General features: G+C 43.7%; 1 protein-coding gene across 1 annotated transcript in view; it reads left to right on the top strand.

The window, feature by feature from the left end:
• Positions 1–24,677, top strand: part of FAM185A (family with sequence similarity 185 member A) — a 113,537-nt gene that overhangs the window by 25,093 nt on the left and 63,767 nt on the right. Inside the window, exon 3 of the mRNA XM_088468832.1 lies at positions 12,924–13,016. Within this exon, the coding sequence (XP_088324958.1) occupies positions 12,924–13,016 (93 nt within the window). The remainder of the gene's footprint in view (positions 1–12,923; positions 13,017–24,677) is intronic.

Here is a 24,677-nt window from a genome sequence, read left to right on the forward strand (position 1 = left end):
CGTGCCAAACGGTCAAAACGGGCGTTTTAAGGGTGTGCATAATTAACAAAGCAGCGTCATTAACCACGTCACTTGGTTGTCTTTTAGCCTGAACTGCTCGCATGATTGCGGTAGGAAAATCCATCCACAAGCACTGCGAGCAGTTCATACGCCTTTCGATGTACTCGATTAATCAAAAAAATAGCGGAGATGACGTAGGATGCGAGCGGCCAGGGGGCGTTTTTTCCTAAATAGTGAACGCATGTTTTGTTCGCTCGTTCAGACATAGAGGCGTCAACAGACCGCAAAGAGCGAGCGCTTAATTTAAATAGCCAGCCCCTTTTTATGAACGAGCGTCCGCAAATAGCGTCCGGCTCTGAATGAGGCCCAGAGATCTAAAAAGCAGTTGTTCTGAAAACAAATGTTTGACAACAAAGGGTTAGATGTTGCTTATTACATTGTACAAAACATGATTTCAGGGTGACCAATCTGTTGTCTGCTGGGTTACCAGATCAGCCATGTAAATACACATACACATAGTGACCTGTAAACCGAAGTTGTTTACTTAGAAGGAAAACTTATGTAGAAGTCTAACACCTCCACAACGGTGTGAATATATTTCACATGAAATATAAAGAAAGCTGTATTTACCATATACCTGTTGAGAGGGGTAAACAATATTTTTAAAATTATAAATGTATTTTTTAATGTCTTTTATATTTTGATGTTTAATTCAAAACGATACTCAACAGACTGCAGATGCCAGCTCACCTTGTTGACTAACTCCTGTGTGAATCAGAACATTTATGCTACTCCCTGTTTCATGCTGCACTGGGAAGGAGAAAGCTCAGTGTACATGGCAGCAGAGCTTAGCTGTGCACACTCTGCTGTTACTTCTGACACCAACCTATTCATGGTCCTGGCGTTCTGGAGCACCTAAATTATGAAGCAGACCATAAAGATAAACTATTAATGTCAGATACTCAGCCCACCACCTTGAAGCTTTGTATACCCCATTGTGTAAATAGCTATAACTAAGTTACAACTACTTTTCTTTTTAAACACTTTTTATTTGAGAAATCGCAATTCATAACAGAGATCATGACATTTACAATCTCATTGACATATAAAAATAACAAAATATAATGTCACTTCTGTATACAACAAAACAAAAACTGTACGATTCATTTAAAGGTTTAACACAATTATTATGAAGGCAAAAAGGGTACCAAAAGACACAGCATTAAGGCAGGCCTTATAAAGAAGAAAATAAACAAAATAGAAGACAAAAAGAGAAGAAGAAAAATAGAAAAGAAAAATAAATATAAGAAAAACAAAAAAAGGGGTAGGAGATCTCTGGGGTGAGAATCTAGGTACGAAATGCATATAAAATTAAATATAGTTGACTGTTACAGGGCAAAAGGGGATGGGGCAGACTGAGAAGCTAACCATGGGCTCCACATTTTATCGAAAGATTTAGATGAGTGGTTAATACTAGTCCTATATTCCATGCAATAGATGTACCAAACACGCAACAGGATAGATTGACACTTCACTGCATTGACAATATGGTGCATCAATTTGTTTTGGTACCTAGTCAATGTAGGAAGGTCTAGCGGGAGAAGAATATATTTAGGATTGTATGGAATAGGTATAGAGAATAAATGTGTTTTATAAGGTCAATAATTTCCTTCCATAGATCAACTATCTTGGGACAAGTCCACCATATGTGAATAAAGGCGCCCTTTGTAGAGCATCCTCTCCAACACCTATATGATGTGCCCGGATACATTTTGCTCAAGCAAGCGGGCGCTTAATATTTTCTATAAATAAGTTTGTATGTATTCTCTTTTATCCTGCCAAATATTGAGCTAGAGGCTGCATTGTCCCATTCCTCATTGTTTAAAGAAATACGCAACTCCACTTCCCAGGCCTTTTCGTGAGGATCACTGTGTAATAGCGATTCCTCAAATAGCAATGTATACAGAGAGGAAATTGAATCCTCTTGTTGAGGAACTTCTCATACATAAAGCATGAAAGGTGGAGGAGTCTATTAGTGAGGAGGTGTTTCACCATAGAATGAAAGTGTCTAAGTTGTAAAAATTTTAAAAAAGTCCTAGGAGGAAGAGCTGATTCCTCTTGCATCTGGGAGAACCGGGGAAAACTCAAATTCCTAGTGATATCGTTAAATAAAGTATGTTTTTCTCTTTCCATGGATGAAAGGAGATCTTGTTCTTCTTACCCGGAGGAAAATCAGGATTGTGAAATACTGGAACAATAGGAGAAGGGTTAGGGGCCAGGCCAAATTTCCTATTAGCATAGTCCCAAATAGATAATGAGCAGGAAGCTATCAGGTGAGAGACCAAATTCATGGGTTGATGAGACCTCGGAAGCCAGAGGAGAATGGAAACCGTGGAGAGACCCAGGTCATCAGCTTCAATAGCAGCCCAGACCTTCCTAGCACTGGGGTTACACCATTGCACACAATGAGCAAGATGTGTGCAGCTAAGTAATAATGTTTTTTAGGTAGGTACACCTAGCCCTCCACTATGCGTGGGACACTGCAATAACTTTAGCCGGACCCGAGGTTGTTTGTTCGCCCAAATAAACCGAGAGGTGTGGAACTGAAGAAACTTAAAAACATAGGGGGGTACAAAAATCGGGAGAGTCAGAAAGAGGTGAAGGATCCGAGGAAGCACGTTCATTTTCACAGTTTACTCTGCCTATCCACGAAATGAAATGTTTAGATCAAGCATTCAAATCCAATTTTATTTGATCTAAAATAACGGGGAAAATTTTCCTGAAATAACTGATGGTGACGATATTTTAGGAAAATCCCCAGATACTTATTTTTTTGTTTATGCCAGTTAAACGGAAAAGAAGCCTACAGAAGGAGTTTAGTTGTTCCAGGAATATAAAAGTCAAGCACTTCTATTTTGCTCATATTCATTTTATAGCCCAAGTAACCAGAGTAGAGTTCAATTTCAGCAAGGAGAGGTTGCAGTGAGGGAGCTGGATTCCCAAGAGATAGGATAATATCATCTGCATATAATGCGATTTTGTGCTCAGGAGCCAGTTTTTACACCAATAATGTCCAAATTGTTTTGAATCCTAGCAGCCAGGGATTCCATGACTAGGGCAAAGATTAGAGGAGAAAGAGGGCACCCCTGTCTGGTACCTTTAGCAATTCGGAAGGGGGAAGACGTAGTGCAATTGACAGAGACCATAGATCGAGATAGGGCAGAAATACCATCTAAGAATTTTCCAGAGAACCCCATTTTCTGGAGTACCCCGAAAGAAAAGGACCAAGAAAAAGGGTTGATTGCCTTCTCAGCGTCTAGTGCCATGATTAGCGAAGAGAGTTTCTGACCATGAATAGAAGGAATGAAGTCTATGGCTCTTCTGGTATGGTCAGACGCCTGATGACCTGGAATAAAGCTCACCTGATCCGGGTGGACTAGGTGGGGAAGGAAGGGGGTCAATCTATTAGCCAGAATTTGGGCATAAATTTTAAATTCCACATTTAGCAAAGAAGTTGGCCTATAATTAGAGCACTGCGTGTGGTCTCTGTCAGGCTTCGGAATTGCCACAATATCCGCTTGAGTGGAGATAGGAGCAAAGTCCCCCTCATCCAATATGTTTTTGAAAAGGGGAGTGAGGTGAGGGGTGAGCTTCTTCACAAATGATTTATAATATTGTGCTGTGCAGCCATCAAGACCCGGGGAAGCTGAGCACTGCATAGACTTAATAGCCGCCATTGTTTTCTCATTTCCTCATTGAGCAAGGAAAGCTGGTAATTTGAAACACACAACAACTGAATATTTGACCGATCTGAACGTATTCCCTCATGACCATTGGAGGAAAAAAGGGGGGGGGTTTCTGGAATATTATAGAGGGAGTTATAAAAGTCTCTAAACTCCTACACCATCACTGCAGGGTTATATGTAACTGTTCCTAATTTGCGGGAATACAGTTTTTCTATTGTACTTGAGACTTAGTTACACCTCAATTTATTAGCTTCCAGGAGGTTGTCGATTTTGTCTGCTTTGTCATAAAACCCCTGGTGTAGTTTTTGCAATATAGTTGCAGCCCTACGAGATAAAAGGGTGTTCAACTGTCCTTTAAGGGATAAAAGAAAAGCCTTTTATGTTGTACTAGCAGAGTAGAAATTTGGGATTCTAAGGATAAGATTTTGTGGGCTGCCTTTTTCCAGATTGTGGAGGCCTTTGCTATCAGAGGGCCTCGAATAGTGGCCTCATGGGCTTCCCAAATAATTCCTGGGGATCTATCATGAGAAGTGTTTTCCTCAAAGTATTACGACAAGACAGTTTCAGAAAGGGTTAAGAGATGCAGCAAAAGTGAATCATCTAACTGCCATTTATATGACCCCCGTGGGGCCCTATAGATATCCAATAGGATATAAACTCATGGATTGTTGGTCCAAGTAAATAGAGTAATGCCCACATCGGAAATTCACTGAGAGATGTGGATCATGTCTATATGGGAATAATAATAATGTGGTGTGGAGAAATGGATATAGTCCCTAGCTGAAGAATGTCTAAGGCACCTAGAGTCACATAAGATAAGCTGTTTAAGGGAGGACTTAAGGGCAAGAGAGGCTCTAGATGGTGTTGCCTCTTTTTCTTGTTTGAGGGGGAACCAAATCTATCTAGAAAAGGGTCAAGAACAGTGTTAAAGTGCCCTCCCAATATTATATGTCCCTGCAACTCTGCCAAAATGTTGGGATAAGGAATGGAAAAATTCTGATTGGTCTTGATTAGGGGTATACTGTATACTGAAACAAAGGTAAGAACCTCTGTGCGGAGGGTGCCTATCACTATTTGATAACGTCCCTCTGGGTCTGCAATTGTTTTAGTATGGATGAATGGGATGTTACAGTGATTCAAGAAGATAGCAACCCCTCTTTTCTTACAATCCGCAGATGCAAAAAAAAAAGGTCTGGTTAAATTGTTTACTTTGGAGTTGAGAATGAGATCCGGCAAAGTGTCTCCACTGTAGAAAGACCACATCGGCCCCCTCTCTCCTGCAGGTGCCCAGGGTAACAGTGCTTTTTCTGGGGGAATTAAGCCTGTTAACATTTATAGACAGTTTCAGAGCCATGGAAAAATGTGAATGAGGTTCCAATCGTCAAAATATATAACAATGAAAAAATAGCAAAAGGCTACCAGAGGTCCAACCCAGAAGTTATAACTATTATGAGTCCTTTTATTAAAGCCAGTTTTCAGGTTCAAAATAATTGTTTAGGTCAGGGATGGGGAACCTAAGACCCAGGGGCCGTATAAGCCCCCCGGAATCATTTGGTGTGACCCTCTGAGTTATTTTCTGCTAGCCTCATCTGGCTAGCAGGGCGCCTAGAATGGCCCCCTGCAGCCAGAATCTATGCAGCAGTGCCACCCGGAGAGTCCTTAGGACCCTTCAGATGGTCACATCTCTGCTCTTACAGCTCCCTGGAGCATCCTCAGGATTCTCCGGGCATTGCTGTAATCACCGACAATTGTGTCCCCGCCCCATGTGACTTCACACAGAGGAGCATGTCCTGCATCGGGCCCGCAAATAATGTTATATATGTCAAAATGGCCCTCGGCACAAAAAAGGTTCCCCACCCCTGTTTTAGGTGTTTGCCTATACTGTGGGTATACATTCAAAGAGCAAGGTTAAGGTATAATCTCCAGTGTTCTCCCCTCGCAATAATAAAATATTTTAAATCCTGACCTTATAATGATTTAAACTTGGGGCACTCTCTCCGGCCCCTATATGCAGCAATGCGAAATAATGGGCACTCGCGCCCTGCGGCACAAACTATTGAATCGTTCCTGGCCACTTTAGACTAATTGAATTCCCACTCAAATAGTTTTTTTTAGTAGAGTAAACTATTTGATTGTCCTTTGCATATCCTGTCCTAGCTAATTCAGTAGGTGGAATAGGTCCAATCTGCAGCAGCTGACCAGTCCCTGTGGGTCTGTGGAGTGACAGCCATCGAATGTGTCATCCATGTGCTAATGCTGATTTAGCTCTCCACTTAGGAGCAGATAGTTGCTGCACCTCTTGGAAATGCACTAATGCATTAACTCCATTACTGGCGCCTCCCATTATGTGCAGATTACAGTATATATTGGGGGTGGAGTCTGATTTATCAGATGTTCTATTACTGGAGAAAGAACTGACTCTGTAACCTACCTGTTAATGAACCAATGCAACTCCCTCCCGCCCCAATGTGCTGCGTCCCGTCGTCCAGAACCCTCACTACCATAACTGATTTAATGAGCCATTCGCAGTTTCACTTATGTGTCCTTATTGCCAGAGAACACAGATGCCAGACGGACTGACAATGTGACGTTGGCTCAGCTCGGCGTCACATCCGGCATCCTTGTCCGTGGCAACAAGGACACTTTAAGGGTGACTTGGCACAGGGAACGTGGCACATTAGAGTGGGAGGGAGTGCCGGGCAGTAAGTTAAACGGGGACGGGCGATAGGCTGTTTCTGCCGGGCGATGCGCCTGCAAAAAACTGCCTGGGGAGAGCACTGATCTCAATAGCGCCAAATGGATAAAGTCCAGACTCCACACAGGTCAGCATGAGCATATAACCAGCAGGAAACCTGGTATCCTGGATCCTGTAGTACAGCACAGAAATACTAATTAATTCCAGGGCTAATATGAAAGACAGGTGATATAAAAGATTCTGAGGAGTCACATTAACACAGCATTGTCTCTTTAGATGTAGAGTGGGCATTGAGGGACCTTCGACCTTTCTTTGTTTCTCGTTCCTGCTCAATTGGTACTAAATTGCTTTCCGCAATAGTTGCAGCGGCAGCAAAAAAAACCCCCCAATTTGATCACAATGGGTTAACAAGGATCCAGTCCCTTTGACGTTATTGTTAACCCGTCTGTCGCATCTCTACCAAATGGACTGGGTGGAATGTTCCTTAGACATTGATACTAGGGTAGATCATTTTTTTTCCATTTTTGGCTGCCGTACTTTACAACGTTGCCACCCCCATGTGAAAAACTTCAGTAGACAAGCAGTCAGAATGACTTCTTGGTATAGTTTATAAATACTGACCAATGAATTTCCTCCCTTTTAGCAACACCTGTTTTATTTACCTGCCATGGTCGCTAATACTCGTTACACTAAATTATTTCCCCCTTACTAACTTTGCTATTAGCTGCTAATGTTTTTGGGTCCGAATGTGGATGTCACTCTGGATGCCTGGGTTGCATAGATTCCTAGGTTGTTCTGTGTTTCTTGTGTCCGAGTAATTTTTTGCATTGCGAATATGGATCGGACCTATACTGTGCTGTTGCCATGTACTCCTTTCATTATCTCTTAAACCTATTGATATTTGTAGATATAGAGTAGGATGTAATTCACTGCTCTCTCCAGCCTAAATATCCGATTCTTGATCCTGCTGCCTCTGGGTGTCCGCTCATACTCACCTAAGGCTGGGGTCCTGGTTTGAAGCTGCTGAGTCGCTGCAATCTGTCTCCCGGTTCTCACGTGGATTGCCGCCTGCTTTCTCCATTGGCATGCAGCTGTCACGTTTAGCGTCCTGGAGTCTCCTTCTGAGGGGCTGGAAGTTGTGGTCCCGGGTCAATGAAGGAGTCAGGAGCGAGGGGTCTGGATGTTCAGTCTCCTCGTCCACAAGCATCAGATGTTGGCGAGATCTGACCTTGGGTGCGGAGTCTAACCTGCTGGGAGGTGTTCACCAGTGACCCCTCCAAGCGGGATATGGGTTTCAGCTGCACCTGGCAAGCAGGTCGCAGTCCCCAGGTCAGAGATCCGATGTGAGTGGGAATAGAGAAAGACACACCGCTTTGGCCCACTAGAAATATAATCTCTGTAACGCTAGTACAGAGAAGCACAATAGAAATATTTCCTGAAGAGGTGCTGTGGCAGACCAGAGGGAGAGATGCCACTGAATAGTACGTTCCACAGCTAACACTGGAGAATGAGGATATGCTGCTGACTGGAGAACATGAGGATCTGTACTTGTACACCACTGTGCGTACAGAGGCCCTGATTCAGAGCCGGACGCTCTGACAGAGCGCTCGCTCTGAATCAGGGCCGGGCAATTTTTTCTTAACGGCCTCCTGCCCGCTCGCATAGCTGTGGGTGACCACCCACAGCTATAGCGAGCGGACAGGAAGATGGTCGCGATGGTCAAGACCATCACGACCATCTGGCTTGCGACGAGACCCTTGTGGTAGGGTCTCGTTGCCGCAAGCCCTAGAGTGCTTTTGGCTCAAACAGAGCCGAAAGCACTCCCACTGACATCACTTGTGATGTCAGTGGGGCCGGGAACATCTACGTTTGGGCAGCCACCCCCCCCGGCCCGCCCACCAAAGGGGGCGTGCTGTCACTCAACATCGACAGCACACCCCCTTTGGTACAAGACGAGGAGCGATGACTTGCCCGTCGCTATCCGGGTCTTGCGCACGACGAAGCTGTGCGCATGTGCACTGGGCTACCATCGACCCACTTGCGAGCGCTCAGCATCAGGACCAGAGTACACAGGCAAAAGGTATTCTGGTGCACTGCTTGGAGTTTTACACAAAGACAAGGATAAATATTACTCAGGCAAAGGCACTTGAAATAGCACACGCAGGTAAAGGTGTTCTGTAGCACTGCAGTACAAGGATATGGCACTTTGTAGATAATACACAGGCAAAGGCACTTGAATTAGCACACACAGACAAGGTGTTCTGTAGCACTGCTGTACAAGGGTATGGCTATTGTAAATAATCACTAGGACTCAGTACATAGGTGATGTACAGAGTATACACCGGAAATACCACTTGGAAGAGTATCTGGAAGATTGCATGTGAAGCCTGGAATGAAGCAAACAGCAACCATCTGGGATTAACGAAGTTGATCAGGCAATTTCCTGTTCAACTGGAGTCCTGTTTATAACCCCAGGCAGCTGTCCATTGGATGAGCAAGTCAGCTGAGAACTGACTCCGCTACCACTGGATAAGGATCCATCAGGTAATTCAGCCAAATTGGCTGCGCCCATGACCATCGCCGCAGGAACTCCGATATGGAGGATTGTGTGACAGTCACCTGGGCCCCGGGGAGAATACTCAGCAAGTCACCTACCGCTGCACCTGATGTCTCGCTGCTCTCACTAATGAGGGGAAGCCGGCGCTGCGGTAAGTAACAGCCGATCCCAGGCAGAATCCTGACAGCAGCCATTTATCAATGTAGTTCTGTGGGGGGCATTTTTGGCCCTGGGAATGCTGCTGGTGTTACTGTCTGTCCTGGAGGTAGTCACCAGCACTCATCTTGGATCTGATCTGGCTTCTTTTACACTGGGAAGTTGTGGAGGATTGCAGCTCCTTCTTTGTCCTGCCTGGTTGTGCATTGCTACTTGGGGTGGGATGAGCTTGTGTCTCCGCTCATATATTATGTTTTGACTGTGGTTATGCCATTTTATTCTGGTGATATCAGATGCAGGACTTCAGCTTCCTTTCTAGAACGGTTTACTGGCTATCCTGCATGATACTTGCTGTGGATTTGTGTCTTCCTTGTTTGGTCCTTTGATGGGTAGGAATTCACAGGCTATAGTGACTGCTCACCTTGAGAAATTTTCCCACACAGCTCCTCCTCTGATGCCAGGTCTTTCTCCCCTGGGTGCTTCCTCTCAGAGGGATGTGCCACTGGATTTTACTCCCCCTCCAGAAACTACTGCTTATAACTATGAAGCAGGTTCTGAAACCTTTATTACTTCTGAAAGAAAGGTGACTGCCAGGTTTACTGAGGTGCACATGGATCTCTAAGAATCGTATTTCTTTGCTGCAGAATGCTGCTGTTTTGGTCCGGACTGTTTGACCACGCTGAAGTCTTGAATGGCTGCTTGTCAACTCCAGCTTTATAGGTCTAAAGGGATGCCTTAGGTGAACCAATATTTGGTTGGTTAAGCCTTCTGTGGAGGCGGAGACATGAACAGTTTTTTTCTGGAGTCCTAGGTGATGGGAAAATTGGTTGTGCAGAATTTACTGCAGTGGAAAGGAATACAGAATTCCTATCTGCGTTCTTCCTCCGGACATTTATTGAAGAACTTCTGCATTTTCGGGATCATGACTCTGACCTTCGATTGGTGATGTCCAAGGGCCCCTTAGAGTATAACGTGCAACGTGTTGCCATCTGGCCAAATTTTTGAGTGGGTGTGCAGAAGTCTCATTTGTAATTTGTCAAAGTAAAACAACGGCTTCATAACCTGCGACTCCAGTGGTTGAACCCACTTCTTTGATTCTTCTGTTGAGGCTGCACTCAGGCTGTATCTTCTGACTCCTGGAAGACCTGTTTCTAGAGGCTGACGCTCTAATATTGGGATAGCTTTACAATTTATACTCTGTTAGTCTAAAGATGTGGTGTATTCTACATAGTAAAAAACTACCTACTTGCCATATATTGTACTCTGCCTGACCTTAGACTGCACTCTTTTATTAAGTCTTTCAATTATTTTGTGTCTGAATAGCTGTTTCCTTTAGTTTTTTGGGGAGTCTGTTGGCTTTGGTTTTAGTGGCTGAAGAGATTATGACCTTGAGGTTCACTGTTTAGCTGCAATAGTTATGGCAGTGAAGGACTGATTTAGTTGGTAAGGATTAGATACAGTGCCATGCAAAAGTATTCACCCCCTTTGCATTTTTAATGTTTTGTTGCCTCACAACCTGGAATTAAAATGGATTGTTTGAAGGTTGGCATCATTTCATTCACAGAACATGCCTACAACTGTGAAGTTGTGTTTTTTTTAATATTGTGAATCAAACAACATTTAGGACAACATAACAGAACACTTCAGCGTGCATAACTATTCACCCCCTAAAGTCAGTACTTTGTCGAGCCACCTTTTGCGGCAATTACAGCTGCAAGTCGCTTTGGATAAGTCTTTGAGCTTGCCACATCTTGCCCCTAGGATTGTTGCCCATTCCTCAAGGCAAAACTGCTCCAGCTCCTTCACGTTGGATGGTTTCCGCTTGTGAACAGCAATCTTCAAGTCTGACCATAGATTCTCAATTGGATTGAGATTTGGGCTTTCACTAGGCAATTCCAACACATGTAAATGTTTCCCCTTAAAACACTTGAGTGTTGCTTTAGCAGTATGCTTCGGGTCATTGTCCTGCTGGAAGGTGAACCTCGGTCCAAGTCTCAAATCACAGGCACACTGAAACAGGTTTTGCTCAAGAACATCCCTGTATTTAGCACCATCCATCTTTCCCTTGACTCAAATCAGTTTCCCAGTCCCTGCTGCTGAAAAGCATCTCCACAGCATGATGCTGCCACCACCATGTTTCACTGGGAGGATGGTGTTCTTGGGGTGATGGGATGTGTTGGGTTTGCGCCAGACATAGCGTTTTCCTTGGTGGCCGAAAAGTTTAATTTTAGTTTCGTCTGACCAGAGCACCTTCCTCCATACATTTGAGGAGTCGCCCACATGCCTTAGCAAACTCAAATCGTGTCTTCTTATTTTTATCACTTAGTAATGGCTTTTTTCTGGCCACTCTTCCATAAAGCCCAGCTCTATGGAGTGTACGGCTTATTATGGTCACATGTACAGATACACCAGCCTCTGCTGTGGAACTCTGCAGCTCCTTCAGGGTTTCCTTTTGGTCTCTGTGCTGCCTCTCTGATTAATGCCCTCCTTGCCCGGTCTGTAAGTTTTGGTGGACGGCCCTCTCTTGGCAGGTTTGTTGAGGTACCATGTTCTTTCCGTTTTGATGATGATGGATTTGATGGTGCTCTGGGGGGTCATCAAAAATTTGCATATTTTTTTTATAACACAACCCTGAATTGTACGTCTCAACAACTTTGTCCCTGACTTGTTTGGAGAGCTCCTTGGTCTTCATGGTGTGATACCTCTTGCTTAGTGCTGTTGCAGCCTCTGGGGCCTAACAGAAAAGGTGTGTTTATACTGACAGATCATGTGACACTTAGATTTCACACAGGTGGACTTCATTTCACTATTTATGTGACTACTGAAGGTAATTGGTTGCACCAGAACTTTTGAGGGGCTTCATGGCAAAGGGGGTGATTACATATGCACATCCCAATTTTCAGAATTTTATTTATAAAGATTCTTTTTTTATATATATATATATATTTCTAATTTCACTTCACCAAATTAGACTATTTTGTGCAGATCCATCACATAAAATTCAGATTAAAAAATATTAATTACAGGTTGTAATGTAAGAAAAAAAGGTAAAAAGCCAAGGGGGGGGGGAATACTTTTGCAAGGTACTGTATATTATGTTGGGTGTAGGTATGCGGGATAGGTTGCATATGTATGTCTTATGTCTCTGTTTTGTTTTTATTGTATTTTCCTTATCTCTGCTGTGCTATGATGGGATATGCTGTCACTCACCATCGACAGCACGCCCCCTTTTGTGCAAGACCCATAGAGACGGCTGGCCGTTGCTATGTGGGTCTCCCACATGCGCACGACGGAGCTCCCTCCGTCATGCGCACTAGGGCACCATCGACCCGCTTGCGAGCACTCCGCTCGCGAGCGGGTCTGAATCAGGCCCACTGTCCTGATGATGGGATCTTGTGCAAGATAAAAAGCTGATTCTGCAGACTTTTCAGTTACTGTGGAATCAGTCCATATAGTCACAGTGTTTAAACAAGTGCTGAAAAAAAGAGAAAGCATAACCATTTTATCATCACTATGAAAACGAGAATTTATGGTTGTAAACAAGAGTATATTTAATGTCCATATAGTGCATTTTGCCACAGCCAGCCTGCCAAGCTGTCGCTCAAGCTGTTCCTACTTTTGTTAGAGAAACACCCTCCTTCCTAATATGCGACCTGCCACAGAGAGCGATGAAAGAGCATGGTGGACGTATTTAGTGTAGTGTGAATATTCTAGTTCTTATGGGATGTCCTTAATGCTTTCAGGTAATAATACATATTTGCAATTTCAGGGTCACAATGTTCACATTCGTACAAAAGGAGGCAAAGTGATATGTCTGGGCACAGTCCATGGAAATGTGGATATCCATGCTTTGGCTCACAGTGTAAGTATAATCTCTTTGTCTTTGGTATTAGCGAATAGGGATAGTAACTACAGTTGGTCTTGCCCTTGTTACATGTAGCCTGAGGCTGCAGCTTGCCATGTCATTCTGTAATTCATAGCATTGGAGGATTGACACTAGGGATGTGCAGGCTCGCATAGGTTCGAGTTTGCACGTGGAGTTCGGATTTTTCCCTCCAAAAAACGGAACTCCGAGCCTGCACATCCCTAATTGACACTAACCATATTTTTCAAAAGTGCTGAATAGGAGTTTTTTTCTCAGCTAGTTTTGGAATGGATTAGGTAGATAAAAAAAAATATATGGAAAAGTTGATTAATCAGTTGTGTGTTTGTACCCAATGCTTGTTGTCCCCCTATTGTGGTAGCAGTAAGGTCAGACTGTCTTTCACTAACTTAATAATTTTTTTAACAGAGCTTTCATCTTCATTTAGATGACCCATTCATTTCAATGATGTTCCTACATGTAGTGCACATGCTGCAAAATCCATCAAAATAGATAGGAAAATATTACTGCTTGCATTCTCAAGACAAATGAGACCAGCTCATATCAATGTGAGCTGCATATTAAGTTCTTATCTCATGCATGTACAGTGGATTAGCATTTTATGTTTTCACATGTGGTTTGTACTGGCATCTTTTTATAAAAACTAAACACCAGTAGGTTATAAGCCTCATATAAGTGGTATCTAAACAGCAACCTAAGCGACACTTATTCAACACGTTTTTATTGTTATCTGTAACTTTCCCTATTTGGTTTCACTATTCTTGTCTCCATATCTGCAATTTTCTTTTCTGCCACAAGATGTAGCATTTTTAAAGCTTTTACTTTATTGCTTTATTCGGAAAGAAATAACTTATGTAATGATGGATCCCCCAAACCCATAGTGAGAATTCAGCCAAACACTAATCTTCGTATTCAAAATTATTATGATTAATTTCATATGCAACATTTTCATATATGTGTGTGACGGAGTCTGTAAATGAAGCAACGGAACTTGACATGTTAAAAAGCTGCAGCCGCTGCATCATAGCACTTTGTATACAGATTCAGACTCAGTCACACATAGATATACAAGTGTATCAAATTAATCAGTGCAGTCTCCTGATGCGTCTCAGCATTGCGAATAAGACGCATTTTCGGCCCAAAAAGATGCTCGGAGCAAGCAAAGTCGCAAACGACCTGGTGTGCCGAGGGGGGCTATTTGCCACAATTTGAGCATGTGTATGAGGATACATCTGTACATAGATTCAGCTGACTTAATTAAAGAAGGAAAAAAATATTGGCCTTGTGTTAAGTGCTATTTCACAATTAACTAATGTTCAACAAGAAATATTTATTACCAGTAATGTCAACATGTCACCATTGCAGTAGCTTTAGATCTTAACTTTCATAATTAACAAAGCTTCCCCATGTTTTACATAACTATAGCGCCAACGTTGGCTGACATTATACTGAATATTATATTATAATATATAATCTAAATATAATGTAACTTAGGCGTTTGTCTGATTCTACAGAAATGTTACAGCTATTTCTCCCTCAGTGCTCATGACACACTTTAGAGCTCAGTATAATTTCCACAGTCTTAACCCGCGTATCCACTAGGCGATTTAAATGAGCGATTGAACGAATACGACATCGTAATCGTTCATTTGCTCATTAATCGTTCACAAATTGGACATGAAAATGTTGAAAACGATAGCGATCTTTCAAAAGATATCTTTCTAATGGTGCATACACACGGGACGTTCGTCAACAATATCGGTGAACGATCTCCCGGGTGTGCTGGATGATCGATCATCCAGCAGACCAGATTGCGGGTCCCTATAGTAACCTGGTCGATATGCCTGCATGCACGGTCAATGGATGATATCTTTATCGTCCATACATGCCTGTGCATCGGAGGTCGTTGGTGGGTTGGAGGCACTGAAAAATGCACGATATGAACGATAACGTTATGATCGATATCGTTTATAATGTGCATTTTAATCGTACCGTGTGTACGCACCAAAAGATCTTTCAAAGATATCTTTCAGTCAGTCATCCTGCCACATCTCTGAACATGAAAAGTTGACGATATCGTCCAAGTTGGCCTGCATGCATGGGCAATGAAAGTTATCTTTATCTTCCATGCGGGAACGCACATCGTTGGTCGTTGTGAGGTTGGTGACTGCAAAAAAGTGAACGATAACGATATGAACGATATCATTATCATTCATATTGTTCATGAGTCGTACCGTAGTGAAAACAACTCTTACTTCCAAATGCTTAGCTGTATATAATTGTAAAAGTACTTTAGCTCCAAGTTTACTTTCCTTCTGTATTTGTTTATAGTAAATGTTAAAACACCATGTGTAATGAATCATGCTGCAGGTTTTTCAGTAGTATGTATGGTGGTGTTAATGTTTGTAACATAAAGTAATCAGGCTAGTGAATACAGAAGTTTTGTGTACATATAGGCAGGGGCGTCTTAAGAAGGGAGGGGGCCCGTGGGCATTCCCAGTCCAGGGCCCCTTCCTCTCTCCCCAGCGGCCGGCAGCCGAATGACGTGGCTGGCCGACCACCGCAGCATCAGTAGACTCTGGGCACTAGAGTGTGCCCAGAGTCTACTGCGCATGCGCAGATCACTGGGGAAATGGCGCCGCTGACATTTTCCCTGCGATTTCATCACTGTGTATGCGCAAAGCGCCGAAAAATGGCCGCAGCGCCCATTTTCCTGTGTTTTGAGCAGCGCTAAGACATTCGACGCAGGACCTCGAAGAGGTACGTTTTAGATAATGTGGGTATAGGGTGTGCCCCGGGGGCCCATGTGCACCGCACACCCTGCACCCGTTAAAGATAAACCCCTGCATATAGGGGTCAATTCAATTAAGAATGAGTTTGCAAAAGCAAGTTTGTACCATGAAATTCGCAACGTCGTTTGAATGCGTGCACCTGAGAAATACGAGACTCAATTAGAAATACCAATATGCGGGACTCATGGCGAGGTAGTGTGACTTTTCTACGACCTGGGAGAAGTGCATAAAAAAGTTGGGAAATCATTCAGGACACCAAAAAAGTGGAGGAGGAATATATAGAAGGCTGTTAGAGGCCATAAGGAAAGTACTGCAGGTTCTGGAAAGGTTGCACTTTTTATTAATGGTGGAAAAATGATAGTATGCAAGTGTTTTTCGTCAAATTAAAGTCTTTTCAGCATTTAGGGGCACAGAAAATGTCTGTATAGTAATTTTTCAGGTTTTTATTTTGTAAAAGGTTGAAAATCCCCCCCACTTTTTAGCCCCCATCTGCAAGTTCTAAAACCCCTCTCCCATCAATACGGCACCTCTACATGCATGTCCTACATCATTTACCCCATTATACAGTTTTTTTTTATAGAAATTCACCTGAAAACTCACATCTTTAGTAGCTATATTATGCTATTTAAACCTCTCCAATTGCGTGATTATTCATTGGGGGGGTGTACCAGAGAGCACTGTCCTGACATTTTTACCATAAAATAAAGAGTTTCACTATATTATCTCCTGCTCAGTGGGGTGCGCCAAGAAGCACAAATTTCCCCAGAAAAAGCAATGTGAGTTTGGAATTGAATTGCATATTCACGGTACAGGTTCACCATGAGAACCTAATTGCGTTGACCCTATTGATTCTACATTTACAGTGCAATTCATTTCAATGGGATAAATTTTTTTTTTTTTTTTATAAACATCAATAATTTTATACACATATGGATATGTATATGTGTGGTCATTGTCTGGGCACATTGTGTGATCTCCTACATGATTTGATCATTTAGTTTAACTGCATAACTGGATGGCAGGAGATATGTAATTAGGCCCAATGCTTGTATCTATGTAATTAGGCCCAATGTTTGTATAATATGCTCATTATTATTGTAAGAAGTGCAGCTTTAATCGGAGCTCAAAATCTGATTGCTGAAAGTGCATTGTCTCTATTCTATTCACTTTTTTCCAAAAACACTGGACAGACCATAAACACGGCTTGCTCTGTTTGCTTTGTGTAGAAGTTTTAGGAATGCAGTCAGTATAAAAATGTGTTCTGCACAGTGATCAATAGATTACCATTTTGCAGTGAACCGGTCAAAGTACCCTGGGCAGACGTACAGCATAAATGATGGGGATGATCAGTTAAGAAGAACTGAAAGTAGAACTATACTGAGCAGAACAGCTAAATATCCTGTCAGATTTTTAGTACTGTGTCCCAATGAGATATTATAGTGGTTATAATCATTTATATGCATTTAGTTGAGTTGCTATGATATAGTTGGCTCTGCCTGTGGATATGAATCTATCAATCCACACATTGCAAATAGCTACTGCAACACTTCAGTCTGTCACTGAATCTGTCTGCTCGGTTACAGATGCATGTCCCTCTCAACACTTAATAGTGATGACGAGCAGTTAAGGAGAGCATGATGAACATATTTTATTCAGTATAAACATTCCAGTCATTTGATATATATTATTTCTGAACTACTTGTCACCTGAATGTATGGGTCTTCATTTTTGTACACAATAATACTAGTGTTCCAGCCAGGGGCGGATTGGGAATTCAAAGTGGCCCTGGAAAATTCTTCTAAAGTGGCCCTATGTGCGCAAAAAGGGGGTGTGGCCTTTGTTTGAAATTACATGCTTGCGAGCCATTCTCCCCCTCATTTTCATCACGCTGGGGGCATGCCCACTGCTCTGAGTGCAGATGTACATGCTACCAGTCCCTCTCTACAGTGAATAAATAGAGCGAGCATGTGAATGAGTATTTTCTTACCTATATGATTTCTCTGCAACTGGGAACCTTTGAAGAAATTGATCCTCCCTGGACAGGCAGTTTCTTGAGTCAGTATTTACTATTCATGTAGAAGATCAGATGGTCTGAAAGCTGCCTGTTTGTGTAGGAATAAAGGCAATGTCATCATTATGCAACAGATGGTATCTTACTGAAGGTTACTTTCCCCCAGCCTTTTTTTGTACCAGTGGTCCTACCTGTGTGTCTCCCTAGCACCATCCCACGGGGGTGTCTCCCTAGCACCATCCCACGGGGGTGTTTCCCTAGCACCAGTGTGACTTGCCCCTGGAGTGAGACGGTGTGACAGTGGCCCTTTGTCAGTAAGGAAGTGTGCATGTTCCCAGGCATGTCCTGGCCGGTGGACCTGGTGCTGGGGGCCGCAGCATGCTGACTTTTGTGCAGTGATAAGTCAACCACAGCGCAGGAGGTGGTGAAGACACGATGACTGCAACTGCAAGGGGAGCTTCAGACCCATGGCTCCTTTTCCTACCTCATTCCTGGCAATAACGCTGGCTGCTGCAGGCTTAGTTGGCCTGGCCGGGTGGTGAGAGACATGCTGCTGGGCTGCAGAATGGGGCGGGGCTGGCATCCAGACTCCTGTACTAGGGGGGCTGGACTAGAAGATGATTGGCATCACAAGGAGATCTGAGTCTGCAATGAGGAAGGGGCGGGCTGGGCTGGGCTGAGAAGCACAGCCATAGGTGGCTGATCCCTGGGGAGGGGTCAGCCACCATCAACAAAACAATGTCGGCCTTAGCTCCAGATCCACAGCTGCCAGCTTCCAATCAGCGCTCGCCGCTGGCCGTCGCTGACTGACTTTTTTTTTTTTTTCAAGTGATAATTGATTACACCGGCCCCAAAACGGTCCGGCCCACCGGGGAAACTCCCGCTGAGGTCTACCTCCAATCCGCCCCTGGTTCCAGCTAGACCAAGGACAGCGCAGGGTGCTGAGGGTGCGGGCAGGGAGTCACTGAGTCCCAAAAAAGGGGTGTGGCTGTCCTGGGAGGGGGCATATCCTTGTGACATGCCCCCAATTTGTCACACTTGGAGGTGTGCCCTGCACTTACGGAGGTGCTGGGTTCCTCCAAGCTCTCCGAAGAAAAGATGCTATGCACATGCGCACAGTGTCTATTCACCCGGGGACGATCGGTCACCGCAACTTTTCCCACCTGCGGGACACTGCTGCCCGTGGGCGGGGGAAGGCACAGGGCAGGCTGTTTTAGTGGGGTGCCACTAAAAGGGCAGTGCACATTTTGCCCCTTTAAAATCGAGCAGGGCACGGCTTCTTGCTAAAACAGCCTTGCGGGAACACTATGATAGAAGCCTAATATGGATAAGTGATCCTTCTTCACTACCAGCTTTTACTACTAACCCTTCCATGTGGCATATACTTATCGCTATTAGAGCTGCCTATACAGACTTTTTACTATACCTGAACTTGCCTGTCACTAGAAATTTAAAACTCCCAGGATTTCTCCTCACCACTTCCAACCCTTCACTTAACTTACTGGGCCATTCGCCCACCTTGTCTTGTTGGCTGCTTTGCTTCCTGACGCTCTGCACCTACTGCTCAGCATGGCAGCACACATATCCTCCCTGCTTATGCACATGGCATTCTAGTGCTCCAAATTCTAAATGGTACTGGCAGACATGTCACTATTGTCTTATATGTTCCGGATTCAGAGGAAAACTGCACGGAGCTGCATGGGCTTAATGGGCGCAATCAGCTGCCAGGCCCAATAGAAGCTGTTGCCTCAGAAGTGGTTTTAGATGTTGTATTTTCATCTTAGTAGAAATTAAAAAAAATCAGGCCTTGAATGTAATTGAGAAAGTCCAGCTGACTGCTATGTATTAATGTCTTCTGTATTTTCTTAGATGCGACTACGTCATGCTGGACTTTCCCTGACATAGTCGCATCTGATGCGACTGTGTCAGAGGAGCCTGCTGGCGGCTACTGGAAGCTGACTTTCCAGCAGCCGCCAGGCCAGCCCTTTGGTTGCAGTGGCAACTTCCCCTCAGCTGCCTCCTGGTGGACGGGCTACAGAAGGTGGGCAATATGTACCTAGCAGCTTATAATGTTAAAACCACTGACAGGTGAAAACGCGGTGAGTGTTCTAGGTTTATTTATCAAACCGTACTTGTTATAAAGGATAATGAAATAATTCACACAAATGCAGATTCTAAAATAAATGACAATGGGCCTGATTCAGACCCACTCGCGAGCGGCTGTCCGCTCGCAAGTGGGTCGATGTTGTGCACTGCGCATGCGCACGACAGCGGGAGCTCCGTCGTGCGCATGCGCCAGACGCGACGAGTGAAGGACTTTCCTTCGCTCGTTGTGTCTGATCAAAGGGGGCGTGCGGTCGATGTTGATTGACAGCACGCCCCCTTTGGTGGGCGTGCCGGGGGCGTGCCTCCCTGACGGGGGCGTTCCCAAGGGAACGCCTACCGTCAGAAGCCGGCCCACTGACATCACTAGTGATGTCAGTGGGAGTGATTTTGGCTCTGATAGAGCCAAAATCACTCCGGGCCTTGCGGTTGAAAACCTCAACCGCAGGCTCCGGCTCGCAGTGGCGATGGTCGCGATGGTCAAGACCATCGCGGCCATCAAACTGCACGCTCGTATAGGCTGTGGGTGGTGACCCACAGCTATACGAGCGTCCAGGAGGACGCTCCATAATTATGGAGGGCGGCCCTCATTCAGAGCGTGCGCTCTGCTCAGAGCGTACGGCTCTGAATGAGGGCCAATGTTTTTTACTTTTAGACAGCAGTCTCATACATGTATTTTGCCAGTGCAGAGTTACAACAAAAAAACAAAGATTATGGCCCTCATTCAGAGCCGTACACTCTGAGCAGAGCGCACGCTCTGAATGAGGGCCGGCCTCCATGAAAATGGAGCGTCCTTCTGGACGCTCGTATAGCTGTGGGTCACCACCCACAGGCTATACGAGCGTGCAGTTTGATGGCCGCGATGGTCGAGACCATCGTGACCATCGAATTTGCGAGCCGGAGCCTGCGGTTGAGTTTCTCAACCGCAAGCTCCGGAGTGATTTTGGCTCTATCAGAGCCAAAATCACTCCCACTGACATCACTAGTGATGTCAGTGGGCCGGCTTCTGACGGGAGGCGTTCCCGTGGGAAAGCCCCCGTCAGGGAGGCACGCCCCCGGCACGCCTACCAAAGGGGGCGTGCTGTCAATCAACATTGACAGCACGTCCCCTTTGATCGGACACAACGAGCGAAGGACTTTCCTTCGCTCGTCGCGTCTGGTGCATGCGCACGACGGAGCTCCCTCTGTCGTGCGCATGCTCAGTCCAGAACATCGACCCACTTGCGAGCGGACAGCCGCTCGCGAGTGGGTCTGAATCAGGCCCTATATTAGCAGCAGTCTGAATACTTGTAAAATAAATTTGTGACACCTAGTGCCAGTCATATCAGTCAGCCAATTTCATACATACCGCACGGCTACCGCGCCCATCACCCCCTCTTCAGACCCTCGATGTGCTCCCTCTGACCTCCGACTGCCCCCCTCTCTCTTTCTCTCATGAGCTTTTATACTATATTTCCAGTTAACCCAAAGGGGGAATATTAATTTATTTAATATTCGTACGTGCTAGACACTAATTGGTTATATGTCTTAACCAAAATATAATATGTTATTTTCTTGTTCTGTTCCCCTGTAGCTACTAATTCTTGCTTCATGTGGGCCAAGGCCATCTTGATTAGCTCTCTTTGTTTATAAAATCTGAGACTGACTGTCTGCTCATTTCTGCCCATATTAAACTTGATTTTAAATTTACAAGTCCTTTCTATCTGAACCATAAAAAAACATGGCTGCCTCATCAGTTCTAACTTATCCATATCTCCGCAGTTAATCATACCTGCATAGAAATAAACACTAATCTCTATATACTTATTAATACATCATTTAATATACGTTTGGATACAATATTAAACAAAATAACTGGTGTAACGGTTCCCATCTATTTACTTTGGAGAGGAAAAGTGTAGGCCTTATATCTCTCCAGGCCTGAGACCATTCAACAAATGAGACACAGCTGCACCTCACATAGCTATACTAATACTGAATATCATCCTAAACATTTCTATATATTCTACATTGCAATATAGGGAAAAATAAGGAACATAAGCATGCATATATTCGTGAATTGCTGAAGGGATGCGTTCAGTCCGCATATTCCTGTGGTGAAGTGCATAACATTGATTATCTCGTTACAATGAAACCTGTCAAAGGGTTGGGATATATTAGTTCTATAGGTTGTTTCGGAAGCAAGAAAAATGGAAAAGCGTGAGGATCTGAGTGACTTTGACTAGGGCCAAATTGTAATGGCTAGATGACTAGGCCAGAACACCTCAAAAATGGCAAGTCTGTGGGGTGTACCTGTTGTTATGCTGTGGTTAGTACTTGCAAAAAGTGGTCCAAAGAAGGACAACCAGTATACCAGCGACCGGGTCAGGGTGCCCAAGGCTCATTGATGCATGTGGGGAGCAAAGGCTAGCCCATCTGGTCTGATCCCAGAGAAGAACTAATGTAGCACAAATTGCTGAAAACATTAATGCTGGTTATGATAGAAAGGTGTCAGAACACGCAGTGCATCGCAGCTTGCTGCATTTGGGGCTGTGAAGCTGCAGACCAGTCAGTGTCCATGCTGACAACTGTCCACTGCTGCAAGCGCTTACAATGGGCACGTGAGCGTCAGAACCAGAGCATGGAGTAATGGAAGAAAGTCGTCTGGTCTAATGAATCGCATTTTCTTTTATATCATGTGGACAACCGGGTAAGTGTGCATTGTTTACCTTTGGAAAAGATGGCACCAGGATACACTATGGGAAGAAGGCAAGCCGGCAGAGGCAGTTTGAAGCTCTGGCCAATGTTCTGCTGGGAAACCTTGGGTCCTGGCATTCATGTGGATGTTACTTTGATACGTGCCACCTATATTGTTGCAGACCAAGTACACCCTTTCATGGCACTGTTATTCCATGATGGCATTGGCCTCTTTCAGCAGGGTAATGCCCCCTTCCACACTGCAAATATTGTACATGAGTGGTTTGAAGAACATGAAAAAGAGTTCAAGGTGTTGATTTGGCCTCTAAATTCCCCAGATCTCTATCTGATCGAGCATCTATGGGAAGTGCTGGAAAAACAAGTCTGAGCCATGGAGTCCCCACATCGCAATATACAGACTAATGTCTTGGTACCAGACACCACAAGACACCTTCAAAGGTCTTGTAGAGTCCATGCCTCAATGGGTCAGAGCTGTTTTGGCAGCACAAGGGAGACCTACACAATATTAGGCAGGTGGTTTTAATGTTATGGCTGATCGATTGGGAAAAAAAAAAAAAATATATATATATATATATATATATATATATACACTGTATACACAGACACATATCTACATACACAAAAAATTATTAGTTTTTTGTTTTTTAAATATAAAATAATTTTTCTGAAATATGGCCCCAACATTGTAGTTTTGTTGCTTTTTGTTCTATCAAGTTGCATAAACATTAGCTATTTAACCTTGATTCAGTATCAATTTATTAGTAAATTAGTATATTTGTTAAAAAATTCTACTTAATTATGTTTAATTAGCTATATACATCATTTCATAATAAAAAAATTTACAATTTTGGTGAACTTTTTAGAAAAATATTAGTCAAGTGTTTAAATCTTAACTTTGTGATATTCTAACTGGGGCCATATGGTTATAATAATGTAGTTTGTATATTACTATAATCTATATATATCTTGCATGAGTACTCTTTCCCTTCCCTCTTACAAAGCCATACAAGTCCTGTTTTTCAAGATCATTTAATTGGAGGGTCACCAGAAAATATGACACAAGGCCGTGGACTGTTTGCAGTTTGCTTTTTTTTTTTTTACTTTAGATTTCCAAAATGATGCTGCCTGGTTAGTATGTGTGTGTGTGTGTGTGCTTAGCATGTAAAAGTAATGGAAAATAAGGTTAAGGGATATATTATGGACAATTAAAGCTCCTAGCTTTGCCAAATACCTTTGCAATTGCTTTCTGTTATTAATAGACACAAGATTAAAAATAACCATTAGTTTGCAAAGAAATGTTCCCACTGGCACAAAATCTAGTCTAAAGCGTGGTTTGGGAAATTAAATACATTACGATTTGAAAGAATATGTTCATGGAAAATGGCCATGTGACCTGGTCAAGAGGGCAACATGGAAGCAGCAAGATACTCTGAAAAATCCATGGGAAATTGCTGGATATACTGTAAATGTTTTTTTTTCTTTAACAATATTTACATGTTCTTTGGGGCAGATTCAATTAGCTGTGGGCTTTACCACGTGGCTTTGCTCCTGGGTTTAGTGGCCAGAGCTCTTCAATTACTGCCTGTGGCTAGCCCCGAGGTTGTAGTTAATGTGAGGTTTTCCTCGCAGCTCTTAACCTTACTTAATCTTGAGTAATCCTTTACACATCTCAAAGTGGATGTTGCTATAATATCGCATATGTGTGGTGAGAGATGAGGATCAATCCTATAAGCTGCGAGTAAGTATCGTTATCATTCAATCGTTCAAAATATCGGCTAGTGTGTATGCGAAAAATGACCAGCAGTGCATGCTCACGCTGGTCGTTTACTATAACCCCAATTGGCTGTACATGCAGCCCAATCTCATAGGCAAACGCAGAGGGGGTTTCCGTCTGCCTGGAAACCCCCCTCCCCAGCCCACACCATGACCACAATAGAAATAGTAATATAATGGAATTTTACTAGCGCTGCATGTTATTCTCAGTATCATAAATGAAATAAATAGCACCACCTGTGGATCTTTTAACATGTATCAGCC

This window comes from Taudactylus pleione, unplaced genomic scaffold (genome assembly GCF_031769625.1).
Source record: "Taudactylus pleione unplaced genomic scaffold, aTauple2 ptg000086l, whole genome shotgun sequence".
NCBI classification, from domain to species: Eukaryota; Metazoa; Chordata; class Amphibia; order Anura; family Myobatrachidae; genus Taudactylus; species Taudactylus pleione.